Source organism: Rattus norvegicus, chromosome 1 (genome assembly GCF_021556685.1).
Source record: "Rattus norvegicus strain SHRSP/BbbUtx chromosome 1, alternate assembly SHRSP_T2T, whole genome shotgun sequence".
Classification (NCBI taxonomy): Eukaryota; Metazoa; Chordata; class Mammalia; order Rodentia; family Muridae; genus Rattus; species Rattus norvegicus.
Genome location: NC_141534.1, coordinates 132794460 through 132813523, shown reverse-complemented (window position 1 = coordinate 132813523; position 19064 = coordinate 132794460). Strand labels below are relative to the sequence as shown.

The following is a 19064-nucleotide window of genomic DNA, read 5'->3' as shown; positions in this document are numbered from 1 at the left end:
TTCCCAAAAGACAGAAATTCTACGAGAGAGCATAACCTCAGGTAGTGACTGACAAGAACTTTGATATTAAAAAGATGAGATTTTTATGACTTCATGCCTGGGATTTTATTACAGAGAAATTGTAGTTTGGGACAATGGCCCATCTAGAAATCCACCAGCTTGGAGTATAGACTAGATGACTGGGTCAGGCGGCCCCTCTGATGCCCCAGCCACTTCTTGGAAAGGGCCGTTAGCTAAGTGTGGTGGTACACACCTCACTGAGACAAGAGGATTTGGGGTTCAAAGCCAGGCAGGCTGTGTAGGAATGGGCCACAGTCACAAGTCCCTGTCTCTAAAATACAAAATAAATAGAGTTGGTGACCTGCAGTTGCTTGTGCTTACAGTATGGAAACCAGCTAGAGTACAGCACCTGAAAGGGACGGCCTCTGCGTGTGGTTGGTGAGGCTGCTTTATGGAAGAGCCTGGGACCTGGAGGGTTCCCTCCTTGTAAATGTTTCCCCTTAGGTCAGAGAGGGCCTTGCTCAGAAAACAGAGTCAGTCAAAGCTGGGTCCAGGCTAGTAGAGTCAGGGCTTTTCTTGGTTGTCTGGTCCTCACCTGGCCATCTCTGCACGGTGTGTGGGAGGGAACCTTACCTCCTCAGAACCGCTGCTTCATTAGGGCAGCAGTTGGAACTTCCTTCAGTCACAGTTACTCTAGGTTCTCTGGCTTACAGTAATTGCAACATCCATTTCATGCCTCAGTCTGGTTGGCTCTTTTTCTTTGTATCTTGCCTTGTGTGGTGTGGTAGTTTTGTTGTTTTTTTTTAAGCTAAGCATGATGTAAAGAGCAGCAAGAATTCAGGTTAATAGTGTGTGCATGTACACACCCTTACTTAATTTAATGTTTTCTATTTTGGTCCTTTTGAGATGGTCCTGGCTATCTAGCCTGGCTTGTGCCTTGCTATCTGCAGACCTACAGCAGATCCCTGCCTCTGCTTCCCTAGTGCTGGGATTATAGGTTTGAGCCACCATACCCTCACCTCTAATAGTCTTATGGGAGGCTTCCTCTTCATCTGGATGGGCATGGGGCTGTGTTCTACGTGACTGCAGGTAGCCCAGTGTGCTAAGTTCTCCCAAGTCTGTGTTTCTTCCCCTCCTCCGCTCTCACCCTCACCCCCTTGACTCCTCCTCAGGCTTGCCCTCTGCTATTACACCGGAGGGCAGCTGCTACAGTTACTGATGTCCAGTATTGTAGGTGGCCCGTGTCCCAGGCCCGTGTCCCAGGCTGCAGCCCTCACAGTGCTTTCACCTACCGTCTGGTAGCTCTGCCTTCAGTCCTGTCAGGTGAGCTAGGAAGCTGAGGAGGCTGAGCTGGAGACATGTTCGTTCTCTGGGGGTCTTTGCCTTACTTATGGAGAGGATTGGGAGGCTGGTTGCACACACCCTCTTCTGTCATATAGTCACCAGGTGCTTTATTGGTCTCACTTATGACCTGGCAGGGCTTCCTTTGACTGGCTCTTGACTTCCTGTCCGTTCATAGCCTCCAGTGTTGCTGTCTATGAGCCTTTGCTCAGGTAAGCACACTGGGCTGATCCTAATCTCCAGAGCTTCGGATGAAGGTGCTCCACCTACAGCTTCAGTCTTTTTGCTTGCTCCAAAATCAGTCTTAGTTTTTAAGGTTGAGCAATTTCTCTGCCTTATGGACTCAGGAATGATGGCGTCTAAGCTCGATGCCTGTGAGAGTTGGAATGGGTCGTCCGTCTGGGTTTACCTTTTTTTTTTAATTTGAAGTGTGCGAGCTTCCTAGCTTCAGTTCTGTGAGCTGCTGAGGATTCCTGTCTCTCCTTCATCACAGGCTCCCAGCTGTGCCCGTTATCAGAGATGCCATCAAACCAGCAGAATGGGGTGCTACAAAGTGCCACAAGTAGCTTGCCTGTGACCCTAGGCAAGCTCTTCAGCCCCTAGACTCACCCCACAGTGATTGGTGCCCTCCTTGAAAAAATGGGAGAACTGAACCAAATTCTTGCCATTAGCCACTTTTATAGGCAGTGGTTTTCTATTACTAGAAAGGAAAGGAAGGGAGGGAGGGATGAAGGAGAGAAGAGAGAAGGTGTGTGTGTGGGAGGCATTGAGAACTGGGTTTTGTTTATTTGTTGTGTTTTTCCAAAGGATGAGCTTCTAGGAGGCTTTAGGGGCATACGGTCCAGATCTTGGAGGGCAACTGCTTCCAGGTTGGCATGACAGTCTGGCTGGTGTGGCACTGATAATAATCACTGTTTTCATCACTGCCAGGCAACCTCAGTCATGAGTATTGCAGCCATCTACAAACGTCCTGGACAAAGTGGTAAACATAACTGAACTGAGTCTTGTCCCTTTGTGCACATACCTTAGCAATGCTCTGTGGAGGAAGGCAGCTTAGTAGGAAAGTGGCAGGTCTGTCTGGGTGGGACTAGCAGCTTTTGCATGGAGAACCATTTCTCTTTGAAAGATTGACTGACAGCCAAACTATACCGTTTAATCGTGGGCACTTAGCAGGACTTTTCTTAGAAACGAACAAAGTTCACTTGTCACATTAAGGAAAATGACCACAGTATTGATGACCAGTCAGACGTGAGCTTTGAAAAGAGGGGTTTTAAAACTTTTTATTTACGTTCTGAGAGTCTGCCTGTGTAATGATTGTCTGAGACCAGTGGGAATATTAAGAAAAGTGATTTCTTTTGCTATTATATAATGAAATTGGCTAACAATGTGAAAACCTAGTGTGTCATGTGTTTCTGATGACTAATTTATGTTACTGTGTGCATGGGCAAAAGGCCCACTAAAAGTTTAAGATATACCAATGGACTATAATCTAAACGTACAAAAAGTTCATCAATGTATTTCAGATTCTGTATCACCGTTGGGACTGGGGAGACGGCTCAGCTGTAGTGTTTGCCCAGCAAGCATGGAGACATCCATCAGTTTGGATAAGCAGCACCCAGATAAAGCTGGGCACGGTAGCGTGCTCTTGTAGCCCAGCGCCAGGCCAGTGAAGACAGGAGGCTCCCTGGGGCTTCCTGGCCAGCTCCCAGCCAGCTGCTGCTGCTCTCCAGCTTTAGTGAGAGACCCCGCCTCAAAAACTAAGGTGAAGGAGCAGTGAGGAAGACAGTATTTACTGCTGGCCTCTACACACATGAACTTACATATGTGTGCAATACACACATGTGCACATGCGTGTACACACGCACACACACACACACAACACACACATACACAAACACACACACACAACACACACACACACAACACACACACACACACAACACACACACACACACACACACACACACACACACACACACACACACCAGACTGAAAAAGAAAAAAGCTCACTGTCTCAAGGTTATCTGGAAAAGGCTGTTCTAAGTATTTCTTGCTTTCCTAGCAACATATCTGAATGAAGCTAGCACACTGCATCAGGCTAGCACACTGAAGTTCAGAGCAGATGGAAGGCAAACATTTGTAGGAAAGGAGAAACAGCACTCTCTTCGAAGCCATCTTGTTCTGGAAAGAGACTCTGGTTTTTGCTTGTTTTCATAAAAATTATGTCAGCTGATGAACTGATCACTATTATGGTAAATATAGACCAATATAACCAACTCAAGCACGAGTTCCTTGAAAGATTCCTATTGTAAAGGTACAGAGGCATCTTTCAGCTAAGCAGTATGAATGGAGCACTGTGGAATTTCCACATTTTCAGTGCTGAGGATCAAAGCCTGGGCTATGGACATAGTCAGTAATCAGTCCATGGCCACCATCACCAGGCTACATGCCCAGCAATACATTCAGGTTTTTTCAAGGTATCTTCTCAGCCTCGTGTTTTAGAATTTGAAGAATCCTTAATGTAGTTTTGATTAAAGTTAAAATCTGGATGAGCTGCAAGCTTGCCTTACACTTGCATGCTGTGGCTTAGGCTCTGGAGAGACCCCTCCTTCCTGGCTGGCATTTATTAAAATTGTGGCTTTGCTGACTCAGGATAAGTGGTTTCTATCCGTTGGGAATTTTAGTACCTTGGATCCTGGAGGAAGTTTGCAGACACAAGTATGCACAGAACATGGCAGACATTGCCAGGTCCCAGGTAACTAAACTGTCCATCCACCTTGCTGGTATGGCCTGCTTCTACTGTACAGCATCCTCCTGTTCCATGGCTGGGCTAGACTGTCCTTGGCTTCACTGAGTTGATCGAGTCTATGCTCTACGTCCTAAGACACTGAGCTGAGGCGCTTGCCTGTGTATCAGAAGCATCATGCACAGACTTGACTCACCAGCACATGCTTTCAGTGCCGTGTGAAGGTAGACCTTGGGTGGATTTTGATTTGTGTGTTTTAAGGAATTAAATAGCTCATAATGCTAAAAGGAAAAAGTGAAGTGGTTGGGAATTGAGTTGTGTAAACTGTTTCACAGGAGACTTAATCTGTCAAGTACTTAAGATAGTCACTTGTTGGAACATTAATCACAGATGTTTAAAAATACTGTTTTATAAATATTGGAGTAACCAGAAATATGTTTTTGTTTAGATTTCAGTAATAGTCAAGTACTATATTATTAAAACACACAGACACACACAAAGTACTATGTTTACAGAAATACGATTTGAGACTAAAAGTAAAAATGAAGAAAAAAAAGAGAAAAAACTTTTGAGGCCTGGGTGTAGAGGGTGGGGATGGGGGCTTGGAATGGTGTCTCTGTAGTAGAATATATGCTTACTATGCAAGAGGCCCTGGGTTCAATCCCTAGCACCAACACGCTAACAAAAAGGACTTCTCAGTTTTTTAAATTTTAAGGAAGTCAAACGGGCTGTGGCTTTCTGAGCTAAATCCAGCCCAGAGTAGTGTGTGAGTAGATTCACCCCACAGCCTGGGTGACAGCTGCCCTGACCTACTATGCTCATCCCTAGTGCTTCTGTTGTCATTTTATGGGATGACCTTTTATAAGTTTACTTTCCCTGTGGAGAAATTTCTGTGACACATCTTAACTAAGGGTCTTTAATTTCTTTTTTCCTAGTGAATTGGAAATTTTGCCAGACCATCTACATTAGAGCCTTTACAAGAGTTTCTACTGTTAACATATTAAAAACCATTTTCAGACATGAACACTGTCATCATTCAGATAATACCACATTTTAGGTTCTTCTATTCTGACTGAGTAGAAAGGCTCTTCTCCCACACCACCTTGAGGTGTTTATAATCCCCACCATTACTGCTGCTATGGGTGCCTTGTCTCAAATGTAAACTGTGGGTCATTTTGGCTTGACTCTGTTACTTTTCTACCACTGTGATAAAACACCATGACCAAGGCAATTTATAGAAGAAAGAGTTGATTTGGTTCCAGAGGATTAGAGGCTGTGATGACAAAGGCATGGCAGCAGAAGCAGGAAGCACAAGCCACAAGCAGTAGGCAGAGAGTAGACTAGCGAAAGGAATGGCTTTAAACTCGCAAAGCCCACCTCCGGTGACGTGCTTCCTCCATCAAGGTCACACCTCCCAAGCTACCCCAAAGAGTACCACCAACTGGAGACCAAGCATTTCTATGCCCGAGATTATAGAGGACATCTCATACAGACCGCCAGTGCTCAGTCACCTGAGGAAAAATATAACTGATAGATTTCTGTCAGAAAGCTGATACTGTATGCTTGAACTGTGAGTGGATGCTGCTATTTTTATTCTAAGGGAGCTAGAACCTGCAAAGCAAGAGTTGTTTACCCCACTTTATACTTAGTTCCAGTGAGAGGACTTTAGAAGCAAGAACAAAAGGAATAATGTGTCATTGGCCAGACATGGCAGTCCATGCCTTTAATCCTATCATACAGAAGGCAAAGGCAAGTGGTCTCTGTGAATCGTAGGCCAACCCGGTGTGTATAGTAAGTTTCAGGCCAGCTGGGGCTATATAAGGATAGCTGTCTCCAAAAGCAGTATGCCTACGGTCGGACTGTAGAATGCCACCAGGTAAACAGGAGTACTAGGAGATCATCCCGGATGCTGGCGGAGATGGAGGCTCTTTAGGGAATGGCAGGCCCTGAAGCAGTCCAGAGGAGGGAGGTCTTCTCTCTTCCCAATCACTGTGTCCACCTCTACAGTGAAGCCTGGGACTTCACCTTCTGTGTGGTTACCCTCGACTGTTTGAAACGTTCGGGCTTTGTCTACTTTTATGAGTAATTAGTATTCTTTAAAGATTTATTTTAATTATGTATGGTGTCTATATACACGAGTACAGGTGTCCACATAGCCTGGAGGCATTAGGTCCTCTGGAGCCGCAGAGTGACCAGTGGTTGTGAGCAGCCGACACAGATGCTGGGAAATGAGCCTCTGGAAGGGCCGTTCACACCCTTTTCACAGCTGAGTCATCATTCCCGTCCCCATGTCCAGATATCTTTATCCCAAAAAATAAATTAGGCCTCCCTTATAAAAGCTACAAAGTGTGTGTGTATAGAGTAGGGAGGCCTTGGGGACAGTTAGTTTTCTAAGTTATGCTCTTGCCCAGGCGTTGTATTTATTCTGAACTGGGCCCGTCAGAAGCAGATTTCCTATTTTGTGCCAACCTGGTTATTAGTAATGATAGGCTTCTCCATACTTGGAAAGATTAACCCTTTGAACTGTTGTGTAATCCCATCGGCGTTCATTAGTCTGAACACCTTGTAGTTCCTGCTGTATCCTCCAGTGTTTATGATTCCGTAAATTACAGTCTGTAGGGAGCTGGCCTCGAGCCTCCCTGCTACAGCCCCACTTACTCATTTCCTACGGTGCCTAGTGGGTGGTGTGCATTTCTGCCGGTTGTCCCTCCTCTCATCCTTTGCTTCCTTGTCCCTCTGCTGCTCCTTCCTTCTCCTCTTTGTCCCTCTACATTCATTGCCAAGCATGCAGTAGGTGCAGGAAATGCTTTTGTATGGTCTGTAGACAAGAAATAAATATTCATCCTGTAGTCATCATCTTCCTGTCCCTGAAGAAAGACTCCCAAGATGTCTGTGGAGGAGCAGTAGCCCTGAGCCACCCTTACTGCCCTTAGCCTGCTGTTGACACTGCACGCTGACCAGCCCAGTTCGTTCCTTGGTGTGAGCAGGGAGGAATGGTTACACCTGCTCTCTGATGTATGTCTTTTTACCCAGGAAAAGTCTTCATAGTCAGCTCTTGGAAGTCACAGCAGTGGCTGCCCTCTGCTAGTGGGTACCGCTTACCTCTCCCAGCCATCTTGCTTTCCTGGTGTCCATCTTTACACCAGAAGACAGAGACCGCGTTCCAAAGATGGCCTTCTAGTTTTCGAAAACCAAGAAGAAGCATTATCCCTACTTAAGTGTTTGGCAACTAATGTTTTTAGAATTTGCTTTTTGGTTATTTCCGGTTTGCTTCACACTGCTCTAAACACTTTGCCACAGTGAATGTTTTTACTTCTCATACAACCTTTGAGGTGGGTGCCGTTATGGAGAAACTAGGGCAGCAGGCTAAATACCTTGGCGTGGACCGTGTGGGTTGTGAGTGGCCAGGAGCCAAGCGTGTGCGTTCTGCCTCCAGGATTGTTGAGTTTAACCACTACAGTGTGCCCTTATCACTCAAGGCCGTTCTGTGTTAAGAGTTATATGTGATTAAAAAGAGCTTTAAAAGAGCACATTCTCCCAAAATATTAGAGGATGCCATTCGTGTCATTTTGTTTAAAGAAGAAGAAAACGAAAAATTGCAAACTGAGAAAAGCATTCCTATATGCTTAGGCCTAGGACTTCTACTGAACAAAGCATTCCAGAACATGTAGGCCTGGACAGTCCTAACTGGGCTCCCAGTGGCCACAGCGCTAACTCACCAGCCCCAGGGTGAGTGAGTTATTTTGCAGAAGAATCCCCAGTCAAGCCTCTCCTGAAACACTGCAAACAAATAACATCATGGAATGTTGTCTGAAGTGGTTCCATGCTAGGGGAACTCAGCTGAGCACTAGTGGTGCGGTCTCTGATAGTACGTGACAGAGGGTCTGGGCCCTCCTGCACTGCGGCTGCTAGGAGACCACATGTGAGGTACTGTGGAAAGCCGTGTGCTTGCTCACCCAGGCCTTCCAGAGTCTTATTTTTCCTTCCTACTTTGGAGCGCTAGGAATCGAATCTGATGAGGCCTTGTGCTCACTAGGGAAGTGCCTCTCTGCGGAGCACCATCGCTGGATCAGGAAAGTCTTGTGGAGTTCTTTCCATTTAGGAAACATTACTTAGTTTTGCAGTACCACCATCAAAACAATGCAAGCAAGAGATAAGGTCAGAAGAGTAGTGCTTCTCTGGATGGCCTGGGGCCCTCCTGGGAGGCTATGAGGTTGGAGTGATCTCATAGCAGCAGTATGGTGTTATCTGCCCGTCTGTCTTCATGTTCCTTCCCTCTGGAATACAAATGTACACAAGAAAGCTTAACTTTTCTCTAGAAAGTCATGCATTCCAAAGACTGGGGGTGCTGCTACACCCCTTTGACCATTTTGTAAAACATTTTATCATGTTGTTCATTTAAATATGCAATTGGTTTGTTTTAATTACCTTTAAATGAATTTACAGGTATTTATAAAATTTCTGTTGTAATTTGTGATGTGGTCATCACCGTAGATATGACTCACATTAAAGTTCTTTCATATCCTCTAGTAATTTTTAAAAACATAATGGGATTTGAGACTAAATGGTTGCTGGCCACTAAACTATGCTATCTCCTTGAGTTTTGAAGCATGTTACTTAATTTCTCTGAGACTACCAGTAAAATGGAGTGGAGCTCCATTACCTCCCTTGTGAGATGGTTAAAGGACTCCAGACATAGTGCACACTTGTGGTGTACAAGGAGCAGCAAGTATTCAGTATGGGATACACCTTTTCATACCGTTATGTCCTGTGTGACTCCAGACGCCTACTGAACCGTTGTTGAAGACGGTTTCCTTGTGTTGGTAATATTCAGTACTGTTGAGAGAAAAGAATTTGGATTTTATCGCTTCTTGTTTGGATTCAGTGACAGCGGTGGTTACTGGCCGATGATCAGGGTGTGGATTATGAAGTGAGCTAGTGATTCAGACTGGCTTAAGGTGGCTCTCAAGCTCCCTTGCCGCTGGGCCCCTGTGACCATGAACAGGCAAGCAGACATCATTTGCAAAGGGCTCCATAGAGGTGCTGCAAAGTCTCAGGGCTCCAGTGTCCCAGCCTCCGCATCTCTCATCCAGGCCACGCATTTCTTGTGGAGAGACTGAGGCCTACAGCTGGTTGTCTGTCAGCCACCAGTATCCCTAAATCTCTCCTCCTCAGGACCTTATATACAAAGCAGAGATGGAGGCTTCCTACTAGTGGCTTGTCTGTCATGGTGACCCACTTACCCAGCACAGACTACTTCAAGGAAGAAACATTCTTTGGGCCCAAGGTTTCAGAAGTTTACATTGAAGGCTGACTGGCACCATGTGTTTGGACAGAAGGTCATGACTGTCCTTGCCATAGTAGATAGAAAGAGGAGACAGAAAATGACTTGGGGATAATAAATGCTCCTGTTGATTTCCATTCTCTAGCTATGTCCTACCTCCTGCCTTCCACCGCACTCACCAGGACAGTACTATCATCCAGGCACGAAGCATTCTAGCCATCACGTACCTGACAGGGCCATGACATACTCAGGCCATCCATAACATCACTGACTTGTAAAGAGTTCTGGAAGAGACCCAGTGAGCGAGACACCACAGGAAGGCAAGGTGACACTCAAGTCTCAGTCAGCCCTTTGCCTGTAAGGCCCACAGCAGCCCCTTCCTCAGACCATGCTGTCCCTGACATCAGAGGCCCTCCCTCTCCAATGCTTTGTACCATTGTAACATTTTCTTTTCTCTGTCATTTTAGGACAGCCCAGAACCCTGCAGGACCTGTGCCGAATTAAAATTCGACAGTGTATAGGCCTTCAAAACCTGAAGCTGCTTGATGAACTACCAATTGCCAAGGTCATGAAAGACTACTTAAAACACAAATTTGATGATATCTGATATATCCGGACTGTGAGCGAGAGTAAGAGTTATTCCAGACACTTAAAAGGCCTCGGGCCTCGCACAGAGTATATCCTATGCAATTTCTGATTTGTGCTCAAGTCAGAAAGCAGGTATACACTTTTAGGTTTTTGTTTGTTTGGATTTCATTTTGGGGAGGGATCTTTATATATATATGTGTGTGTGTGCACATGTGTGTGTGTGTGTGCATGTGTGTGTGTATGTGTGTGTGCACATACACACGCACACACACCTCATGCTTGAAGGTCTTAATTTGGTTTCTTGGTCCAAGTCGATGAGGTTCAAGCCTTTCTATACAATGCTGCATTTAGAAAACTTTTCTCCTAAATGCACAACATAGACAGGTTTGAAGCAGAGAATTTTCCCTTTCGATGCTCTGGTTTCACTGCAAACAAGGTACTAGGAACCAGTAGACAGAACACCTCTTAAAGTTTGGAGGTCTCAGGCTCACCTCTGGTGATCCTGGGTGACGCTGGAAAATTCTCTGTGAAGAAACTAGCAGTGATGCTGTCGCCTCATTCATTTTTAATGAGTACAGATGAGCTGTTTAAAAATCCTTTTCCCTTCTAATTAATGTAGCTTTCTGATGAAAAAGCAAACCCAGTACCTCTGCTTCCTTTGCTGTGCGCTTATTTGTAAATTATTTTTTTAACAACTGTAAGACACTACCCTGAGACATTGTGTTTCAACCTCTCTCCCCCTCTCCTCCCCTCCCCCCCTTTCCCTTATTGAATTGTGCTTTTAAAAAAAATCAATGGGAAAAGAAATTAACTTTTTAAAGCCAGTGTATTGTTTTTTGTTTTTGTTTTTTATTTTGTTTTTAAAAAAAAAAATGGTGCCTCTTGTGCAACTCTCTCGGTGTAGTCTCTGGATGGTTTTGCTCTTCCCATTCCTCAGCTGTCTTCTCATGCCCCTCAGAGCCGTAACCACCATCTCCATCCCACAGCAGGCCACCAGTGTCACCACCTCCATCCCACAGCGGGCCACCAGTGTCACCTCAGTTTCCATTTTAAGCTTGGTGTTTTATTTCACCCTAAGGAACAAATTTCATATCTTGGTAATAAGTGTTCTCTAGAAATAGCCCACATTCTTGCTAAGCCATTCTATTTTAATGATTAAATAATTTGGGGTGGTTTCATGGTGGATTTTTTCGCCTTTCTAGTAATATGTATACGTATATATTTTAAGGGGAAAGTCTCTAATGGGCACCCTTTTATAAGACTGGCAAATTGCTGATATGCTAATGAGATATTTCCTGTCTATTTTGAAGGTGAGTACAGTAAAGCTCTTCAAGACAAATATTTTACTTTCTGGGTTGATTGGCCAAGTATGTGCAAGAAAGACCCAGATGCAGTAAAATGTTAGTAGCAAGGGGGAAGGTCCCGTAGGCAGTAGGCACCAGGGATGTTCCTATGGACCCATGCTCACTGCTTCATTTGACATTATGTTAGTTTGAGGAGAGCCTTTTTAAGTCCCCCACGCCATTCTTAGTGCTGTGACAAAATTTTTAAATATTTATAAACTGTTAATAAATTTGCTATCAAAAGGTTGCAAGATAAGGGCTTCTCCTTTCTTGTCAGAATTGCTAGTTTGAGGGCATAGAGGGTAAAGTCTTAGTGTAATTAAGCAGAATTAGGTTTCTCCAAGTTCAGGCCAGCAATGCTCTGCACTCATGCCCAGAGTTTTCCTCTTAGCCACAGAGTAACTGTGACATCAGAACATAGGATCTGCATGTGCCTCAGTGGCACAAGGATTCCTGAAAGTCGGCAGGATGATTCAGGGACTCGCTGATGTGGCCCGTAGCCTCCTTCAGCAGGGAGTGTGTGGGACCCAGAGGATAGGGACGGGTGTTGTGACCCTGTCTGAAAGGTTATCTCCATGGAGATTTCCCTTCTAAGACAGCTACAGAGCTGTGTTCTCATTCTTTATTCAGGGCTCAGGTCAAGGCTGGAGACTTACTAACAGCCTTAGGGACACAGAATGACCAGAAATTACTTGAGTGTAACTTCTGTTAGAACCCCAGCCCAGCATGGGAAGTGGTGGGAGGGAGCCTGCAGTCTGGACTCTGAGCTGCCATGTTAGTGTCCAATTGCACAGGACCCGTACATGTAAATTAATGTATTTAGTAAGTTAAAAATGACATTCACTTTCCAGCTATTCAGAGGGTTCTGAACTAAGCCACTGAAATTGAATCAGGGAATCCCAAGTAAAAAGATCATATTAAGGCAAATTCTTTGTGCTTTTTGCTGCTGTGACTTCAAAAAAAAAAAAAAATCCTGAGTGCTCTTCCTGGAATTGAAAATTCTATTTAATGAAGAAGTGTATAATTCCATTATTTATTGTTTGTGGTTTGATTTATCTGGAAGCTTAAGAGAATGTCCTTTGTTTGTCACTAGAACCCCAGTCATGTACTGTATCTGACGGTAACTGAAGTGCGTGCAGTTGCTATTGTGGTTGTGATGACATGGGTCTGCACTTGGATTTGGTTATCCAAGGAGCAGTCTGTGGCCTCGAGGAGAGAAAACAGCTCTTTCAAAAGCTCAGCCTGTTGGCTTTTCCAGAATCTTGACTCAAAATTCACCACTGGTTCTTTTGCGCTTGTTTTGAAATTTATTATTTAGCCTATTACTAAAACTTTATAAAATGCATTTGGCAAATACACCAAAGAAACCAGCTCATAAAATATGATCATTAATGAACTGCAAACCTCATCTTTTGAAAACAAGGGTGTTTCTTTGTAAATATTTGTGTTTATAAATGTACAGCAGAGTTAAGAGTGGTTTTTTAGATTATTTAATTCCCATATTTCTAAACTATTTACTACAGAATAACCCTGCTCATTAGTTTGGATGACTTGATTGTTTGGTTTTGTTTTGTTTTTAATTCATTATCAGTCATGCTTGGACCGACGTTTCTGCTGGAGAAGTCAGCATTCCGGCAGTGGCAGGAGTCACTTCTGGAGCATGGGGGAGGCTAGCATGACCTGTCAGACTCCCCCCTCGTAAGACACCAGAAAAGCGTAGCTTAATCACCAGAGTGGACCGTGCGAAAGAGTTTCTAACTTCCCCCTGAATCACCCATTAGCCCAGGATGGGGTTGGGACAAGACCGTTTGCCCACAAATTTAGCTTCCATGTAACTCCCAGTGTGTTGTATCATAATATATTCTGTTCTTTCTTTGTAATGTAAGTTTTGCTTTGGGTCGATTTGAATTAAAAAAAAAAAATCTTAAATCTGGTTTAAAAAAAATAGTGAATTTGTGTTTTCTTTCTCCTCTGCCTTAACTTCTTAACAACTCCAGGTGTTTGGTAAAATGGAATAAAGTTGTATTTTTCATCAGCACATTAGGTCACTGGTAACTTGGTGAGAAAATGATTTAAAAAACAATTGCACATTTCAAGCCATTTCTTTCTTTTTTTTTTTTTTTTTTCTTTTTTTCGGAGCTGGGGACCAAACCCAGGGCCTTGCGCTTGCTAGGCAAGCACTCTACCACTGAGCTAAATCCCCAACCCCTCAAGCCATTTCTTTAACTCCTTTTTATTTATTTTCTTTTTTAGTATTACATTTGTTTATTTTCCTACCTACTTTTGATCAGAGGAACCTGCAGGAGTCTGTTCTCTCCTGCTATACATCCCACACAGGGCTCAAGCCTAGGCGGTGAGGCAGAGCCCTTAATCTGCCCTGCCTCCCACTGCACCTACCCCCTTTAGAGTACACGTTGTGAACACAGCCAGCAGAGAACTTGGTCTTCAGTGCATCGCTCCAGCACAGAGGCTTCATGAGTTGGATTCATTGTCTGCCACATCTTAGTGAAGAAGACAGGTCCTTAGCTGTGATGAAACTCTGTAGCCAGGATGACTTACAGAAGGAAGGGTTTATTTAGGCTTACAGTTCCACAGGGATAAAAGTCCACCATGGGGACGAACAGCAGGTATGGAGGCTAGAACAAGCTGACAACTCACATCTTCACCTACAAGCAAGAAGCTGAAGAAAACTGGGAGTAGGTCAAGTCCTTCAAGCTCTCGGAGCTCACCTTCAGTGACAATTCCTCCAACAAGGCCACACATCGCCTCCCAGGCTTCCCCAAATAGCACCACTATCTGGGAAGTAAGTATTGATGAACTATGGAGGAAGTCTTCATTTGAACCCCTGGCATGGGCATAGACCACAGCACATTAAGCAGAATAGCAAATGCAGGCACAGCAGAGCTGAGGTAGTGTGTCAGCCTGCAGGAGATAACGGCACTGCCTAGAGTCCGCACTCCCTCGGTAGCGTAAGTGCAGGTTGATCTGAGAGAGACCTCCGGTTCCTACGGATGATGGTGTCCTAAAGGGAAGGAAAGAAGGATAGTGTTGAGGTACCTCATATGGGACAGTGATATGCCAGAATTAACTGCTTTGCTGCATGCTTGTCCAGGCTTTGCTGCAAATCAAGGCCAAGAGTGGGACCGTTGGAATCCTTTATAAGAAAGGAACTTAGGTTCGTAAACTAGCTCCATTGCCTCGAAATCTTGGGGTCATTCCTTCTCCCATATGATGTAAGGTATGTATTGTTTTCCCAGCTGAAAGACAGAGAACAAAAGTGGCTTACTGGCTATCGGTAGACCATAGCATCTGCTCGATTAAAGAAGTATTTCCACACACCATGTAGTTGGGCGTCCAAGACGAAAGAAAGGCTCTGTGTCACACCCCCCTCTTTCTGTAGCTTAACTCGAGAAGGAATGACACTATACATGTTTGTGTTTTTGTGTCTTAGCCTGCTGAGTGTCTGATTAAAGAAGTGAGCTTCCATGTCTGGCTTCAGCATTGGTAATCGTCCTTAAAAACCCATGGAGATGTTAAGCATCCTCTGCCCGACCCTGGACTAACACAGCAACTGATGGAGAACTCCTGCGGTATACCCTGATGCCTCTTTATTCCTTACTGCTGCCACTCCCCGTCTGCCTGGTAGGTAGTAGTCAGTAGTTAAGTGTTAGGTAATCCAAGGGCAACAGAGGGTGCCAACCGGAGCAAACCATTTTCTGTATATCCCTGGTTCCATGTTGAAGGCCATAGTGTAGATGCTTCTGTCAAAGAGTCCTCACTCTCTAGGGACACCTTGTAGTCTTCATAGACCACAGCACATTTGGAAAAACTGAGGCTGGTCATGAGTGCCTTACAAGAAAGTGTCAGTGGGATGGTAAACCCCTGAACCCCAATACGTCGGAGGCATGTTTGCTCTCTAACTAAGTTCTTTCCCTAAGTGCCTGCACATCGTTTATTCAAGTGTCCCTACGTGTTTGGGGAGGAGTTTTTTTTCTCTATGCATCTTTAAGCAAAACCAGTTTTGAACCCTGAAGACATTTAATACATTAGAAGTAGGAAGTGTGATTAAAATTGGGGGCCGGAGAAAGGGCTCAGCAGTTAAGAGTACTTCTTGGTGTAGAGACCCTGGATTCAGTTTCCAGCACCCATATGGTGCCTCAGTCATCTGTCGCTCCAGTTCTAAAAAGATATGAAGCCCTCTTTTGACCTCACATACCAGGCATTCATTTGGTGCACATACATACATACGGGCATGCACTCATGAAATATTTCTTTTAATCCTTAAAGCTATAAAAGTTATTTTTCTATTGTAAGTTGTGACCTTTAAAAACAACTAATAGGCATCTGTGGTTGTTTTCCTTTTGTGGAAAGTTATTTTAAAAGGGTTTTTTTCTTTTTTGGTTTGGTTGCTTTTTTTGTTGTTGTTGTTTTGGGTTTGTTGTTATTTTTTGTTTTGTTTTTGTTTTTGTTTGGTTGTTTGTTTGAGACAAGGTTTCTCTGTTTAACCCTGGCTGTCCTGGGAACTTGCTCTGTAGATCTGGCTGGCCTCAAACTCAGGCTGCCCCTACCTCCAGAGTGCTGGTATTAAAGATGTATGCCACCATCGTAAAGCTATGATTTTTTTCTCATATTACCTCCTGATAATGGTTTCCTCTCCCTCTAATACTTCAGTTCCCCCCACCTCCCCTCCCATCTGAATCTACCCCCTTTCTGTCTCTCAGAAAACAAACAGACTCGTAAGGGATTGTGAAATATAATAACACTAAGCAAACTAGTACATTGCTAGTAGACAGAACGGAAGGAAAAGAGCCCTAGAGCAGTCATAAGAAGCAGAAATCCACACGTCCTCACCTAGAATCCCATACAACACAGCACTGGAAGCCTGGTGCAGCCCCCGCACCTGCTGCCTCGGTCTCAGTGACTTCACTTGCGCTTTGTTGATTTAGAAAGCCTTGCTTTCTTCGTGCCCTTGATCCCTCCAGGCTTTCCCTTCTTTCTGCAGAGTTCCCTGAGGGGAAGGATTTAATGGAGACATCTCTTAGGGCTGACTGTTCACAGGTCTCTCATTCTCTGAGTGATGTCTGGCTGTGGATCTCTCTGTGTCTCTCTGTCTCTTTTCCTTCTGCTGTAGGAGGAAGCCTCTTTGATGATGGCTGAGCAAGGCACTGGTCAGTGAGTATAGAAGAATGCTATTCAGAGTCATTTTATTGCTATGTGGGTTTTTTTTTAATCCATCAGGGAAATGCAAATCAAAGATATGCTGAGATTTTTTTTCTTACACCAACCAATCAATAAAACAAGTGTCAGCTCATGCTGACAAGGATGTGAAGTAAACACTCATCCATTTCTGGTGGAAGTGCAGACTTGTACATCTATTGTAGAAATCAGTGTGGCAGTTCCTCAGGAAGGTGGGAATCGGATCTTCCTCAAGATCCTGTTATACCACTGCCGGGCATAAACCCAAAGGGTGCTTTGTGCTACCACGGAGGCACTTGCTCAACCACGATCATTGTTGCTGTATTCATAATAGCCAGAAACTGGAAACCACCTAGATGTCCCTCAACAAAAGAATGGATAGAGAGTATGTGGTGCATCTACACAATGGACTATTGCTAAACCACTTTTTTTAAAGTGAAATGATGAAATTTACAGGCGAATACATGGAACTAGAAAAAAAAAACATCCTGACTGAGGTATATTAGAAAGAGAGTTGTAGTATGCATTTGCTTATATGAGGAAGTTAGCTCTTAAGTCAGTGATAGAATAAGGGACTAGGGGATGCGGTCAGCTCTCCCTGGGAAAGGGAAATAGAATTTGGGGAGAAGGGGAGGGAAGATGGGGGCTGGAATGGGATCAAGTTGGGAGGGGAAGGGAAGGAAGGATGAAGGAAGGAATATAGGGAGAGACAGCTAAAATCAAGGGGCATTTTAGGGGTAGTATAATACAGTAGAACCTTCTTAAAATATATACATATATTGAAAGCTATTTAACTGAAACCACCAAATAATTCTGGAGACAGAGCTTCAACTGGGCCATCTTGTCACCAAAAAGCTTCCAGTCGCTGGGCTGGATTGCATCTAATTGAGTTGCTGGCTGACAGGGTCCCATAGGAAATTCCTAAAACAACCCAGGCTGCTGCCAAGACTGTAGGCTGCTCTCCACAAACGTTGACAGCGAGGCCCTGTTAGTGAAGACAGCACCTCCACAGCTGATTGGATGTGACGACGTTGAGCTGGAGCCTATGTAGACCCTCACTGCCACATTCTGGCATCTCTGTCACAGGAAAGCACTCTGCGTTCTACCGAAAGGTTAACATAAACACCAAGCTAGGCATAAATCCTTGGATCAGGAATGGTGCTCTGCCTGCAAGATCTGCCAGTGCGATGGTGGCACAAAGTGTGGGAGTATGAACCAACATCTGATCTGTCTTAAGGCCCTCTCCATAAGATGGAGCCCATCCCCAGCAGTGCGTGGGTGACTGAGAACCTGCGACTAGACAGCACAGGGACGCTGGTCAAACCAAATACTACCATTCAATTTAAAATGAAGAGGAGGAGGAGGAAGAGGAAGAGGAGGAGGAGGAGGAGGGAGAGGAGGAGGAGGAAGAGGAGGAGGAGGAAGAGGAAGAAGAGAAAATGTATAATCTTGGCTTGTTCTAGGATCTTTAAAATCTCATTGGGAGGGGTGTGTGTGTGTGTGTGTGTGTGTGTGTGTGTGTGTGTGTGTGTACAAGTGTCTGTGCAGACACGCTCACCCATGCAGGCCAGAATTGGCGCTGGGATGGCCTCTATCACTGTCCACCTTACTTATTGAGACAGGCTCTCTCATTAGACCTTGACTTGGAAGTTTTGGCTAGACTGGCTGGACAGCAAGGCCCTGGGGTCCACTGGTCTCTGCCTCTGCAGGGCTGGGGTTTAGATGCAAACCATCACCTCTGGGGATTTATGTGGGTTCTTTTTTTCCTTAGGGAACTTTTCAATTGGTAAAAAAATGTAGTTTAAGTCATGTTGAGAAGAGTGAAGTGATTACTTCTTGGTGGTCAGCTCTTATAGGTCAGGTGGAGTGGCTGCGTGTGGCTGTACATTGCGTTTAGGTAGAGAAACTAGGTTAGGTCATGAGTAGACTAAACCTCCAACTGACACAGTCTTGATCCGACTGGAGATTTCCTATTTTATCTGGCAAACCGAATGCTCTTTGCCCCGATGCTCATCTTGACCTGGTGTTGCCTTCTTTCCGCTGGTAGTTATGGGTCAAAGTTTTCTTGGTTTCCTTTTTCTTTCTCAGACTAAAGAGGGCTTGGAGACTGTGGACTTACTGTGCAAGACTCTTGCAACTTCCTCTAGAGCAGTGCTCATACTGCGGGTCTTGACCCCTTTGGCAAACTCTTATCACCCAAAATAATTACGTGAAGGTTCATAACAGTTGCAGAATTACAGCTATGAAGTAGCAACAAAAGTAATTTTATGGCTGGGGGTCACCACAACCTAATGAACTGTTAAAGGATCTACAGCCAGCTTCCACCTTAGATAGGACCGGAAAAGAACAGACACCATGTTTTCCTGGTTGACTACTGATGCTTATAAGAAACCATTTTCTTTGAGTCACTGATCAAAGAGCTTGTCACTTAGTGTCCTGGGCGGGTCTTTACCTGTTTTACTATTTTCCTGTATTGTGTTCAGCTGTGGTGGTCATTCACTGCTTCTTAGACTTCTTCAACAAAGAAAACAGGACCAGGTAGGTGACAGCATCCACATTCCTCACC

At 44.6% G+C, this 19064-nt stretch overlaps 1 protein-coding gene and 1 long non-coding RNA gene across 12 annotated transcripts in view; one reads left to right on the top strand and one right to left on the bottom strand.

Annotated features, from left to right (window-relative positions):
* Positions 1 to 13113, top strand: part of Asb7 (ankyrin repeat and SOCS box-containing 7) — a 44499-nt gene extending 31386 nt beyond the window's left edge. For 4 of the 11 annotated variants that reach the window (XM_087576459.1, XM_087576470.1, XM_087576465.1 and 1 more), the window contains one exon: positions 2865 to 4619. In XM_087576459.1, the coding sequence (XP_087432585.1) occupies positions 2865 to 2992 (128 nt within the window). In that variant the 3' untranslated portion in view covers positions 2993 to 4619. 11 annotated transcript variants of the gene reach the window in all.
* Positions 13114 to 13597: 484 nt separating this feature from the next.
* Positions 13598 to 16516, bottom strand: LOC148007710 (uncharacterized). The gene is made up of 2 exons (XR_015646972.1): positions 16154 to 16516; positions 13598 to 14324 (listed from the first exon to the last, which is right to left on the bottom strand). It is a non-coding gene; the product is annotated as an uncharacterized LOC148007710 (long non-coding RNA).
* Positions 16517 to 19064: the final 2548 nt, after the last annotated feature.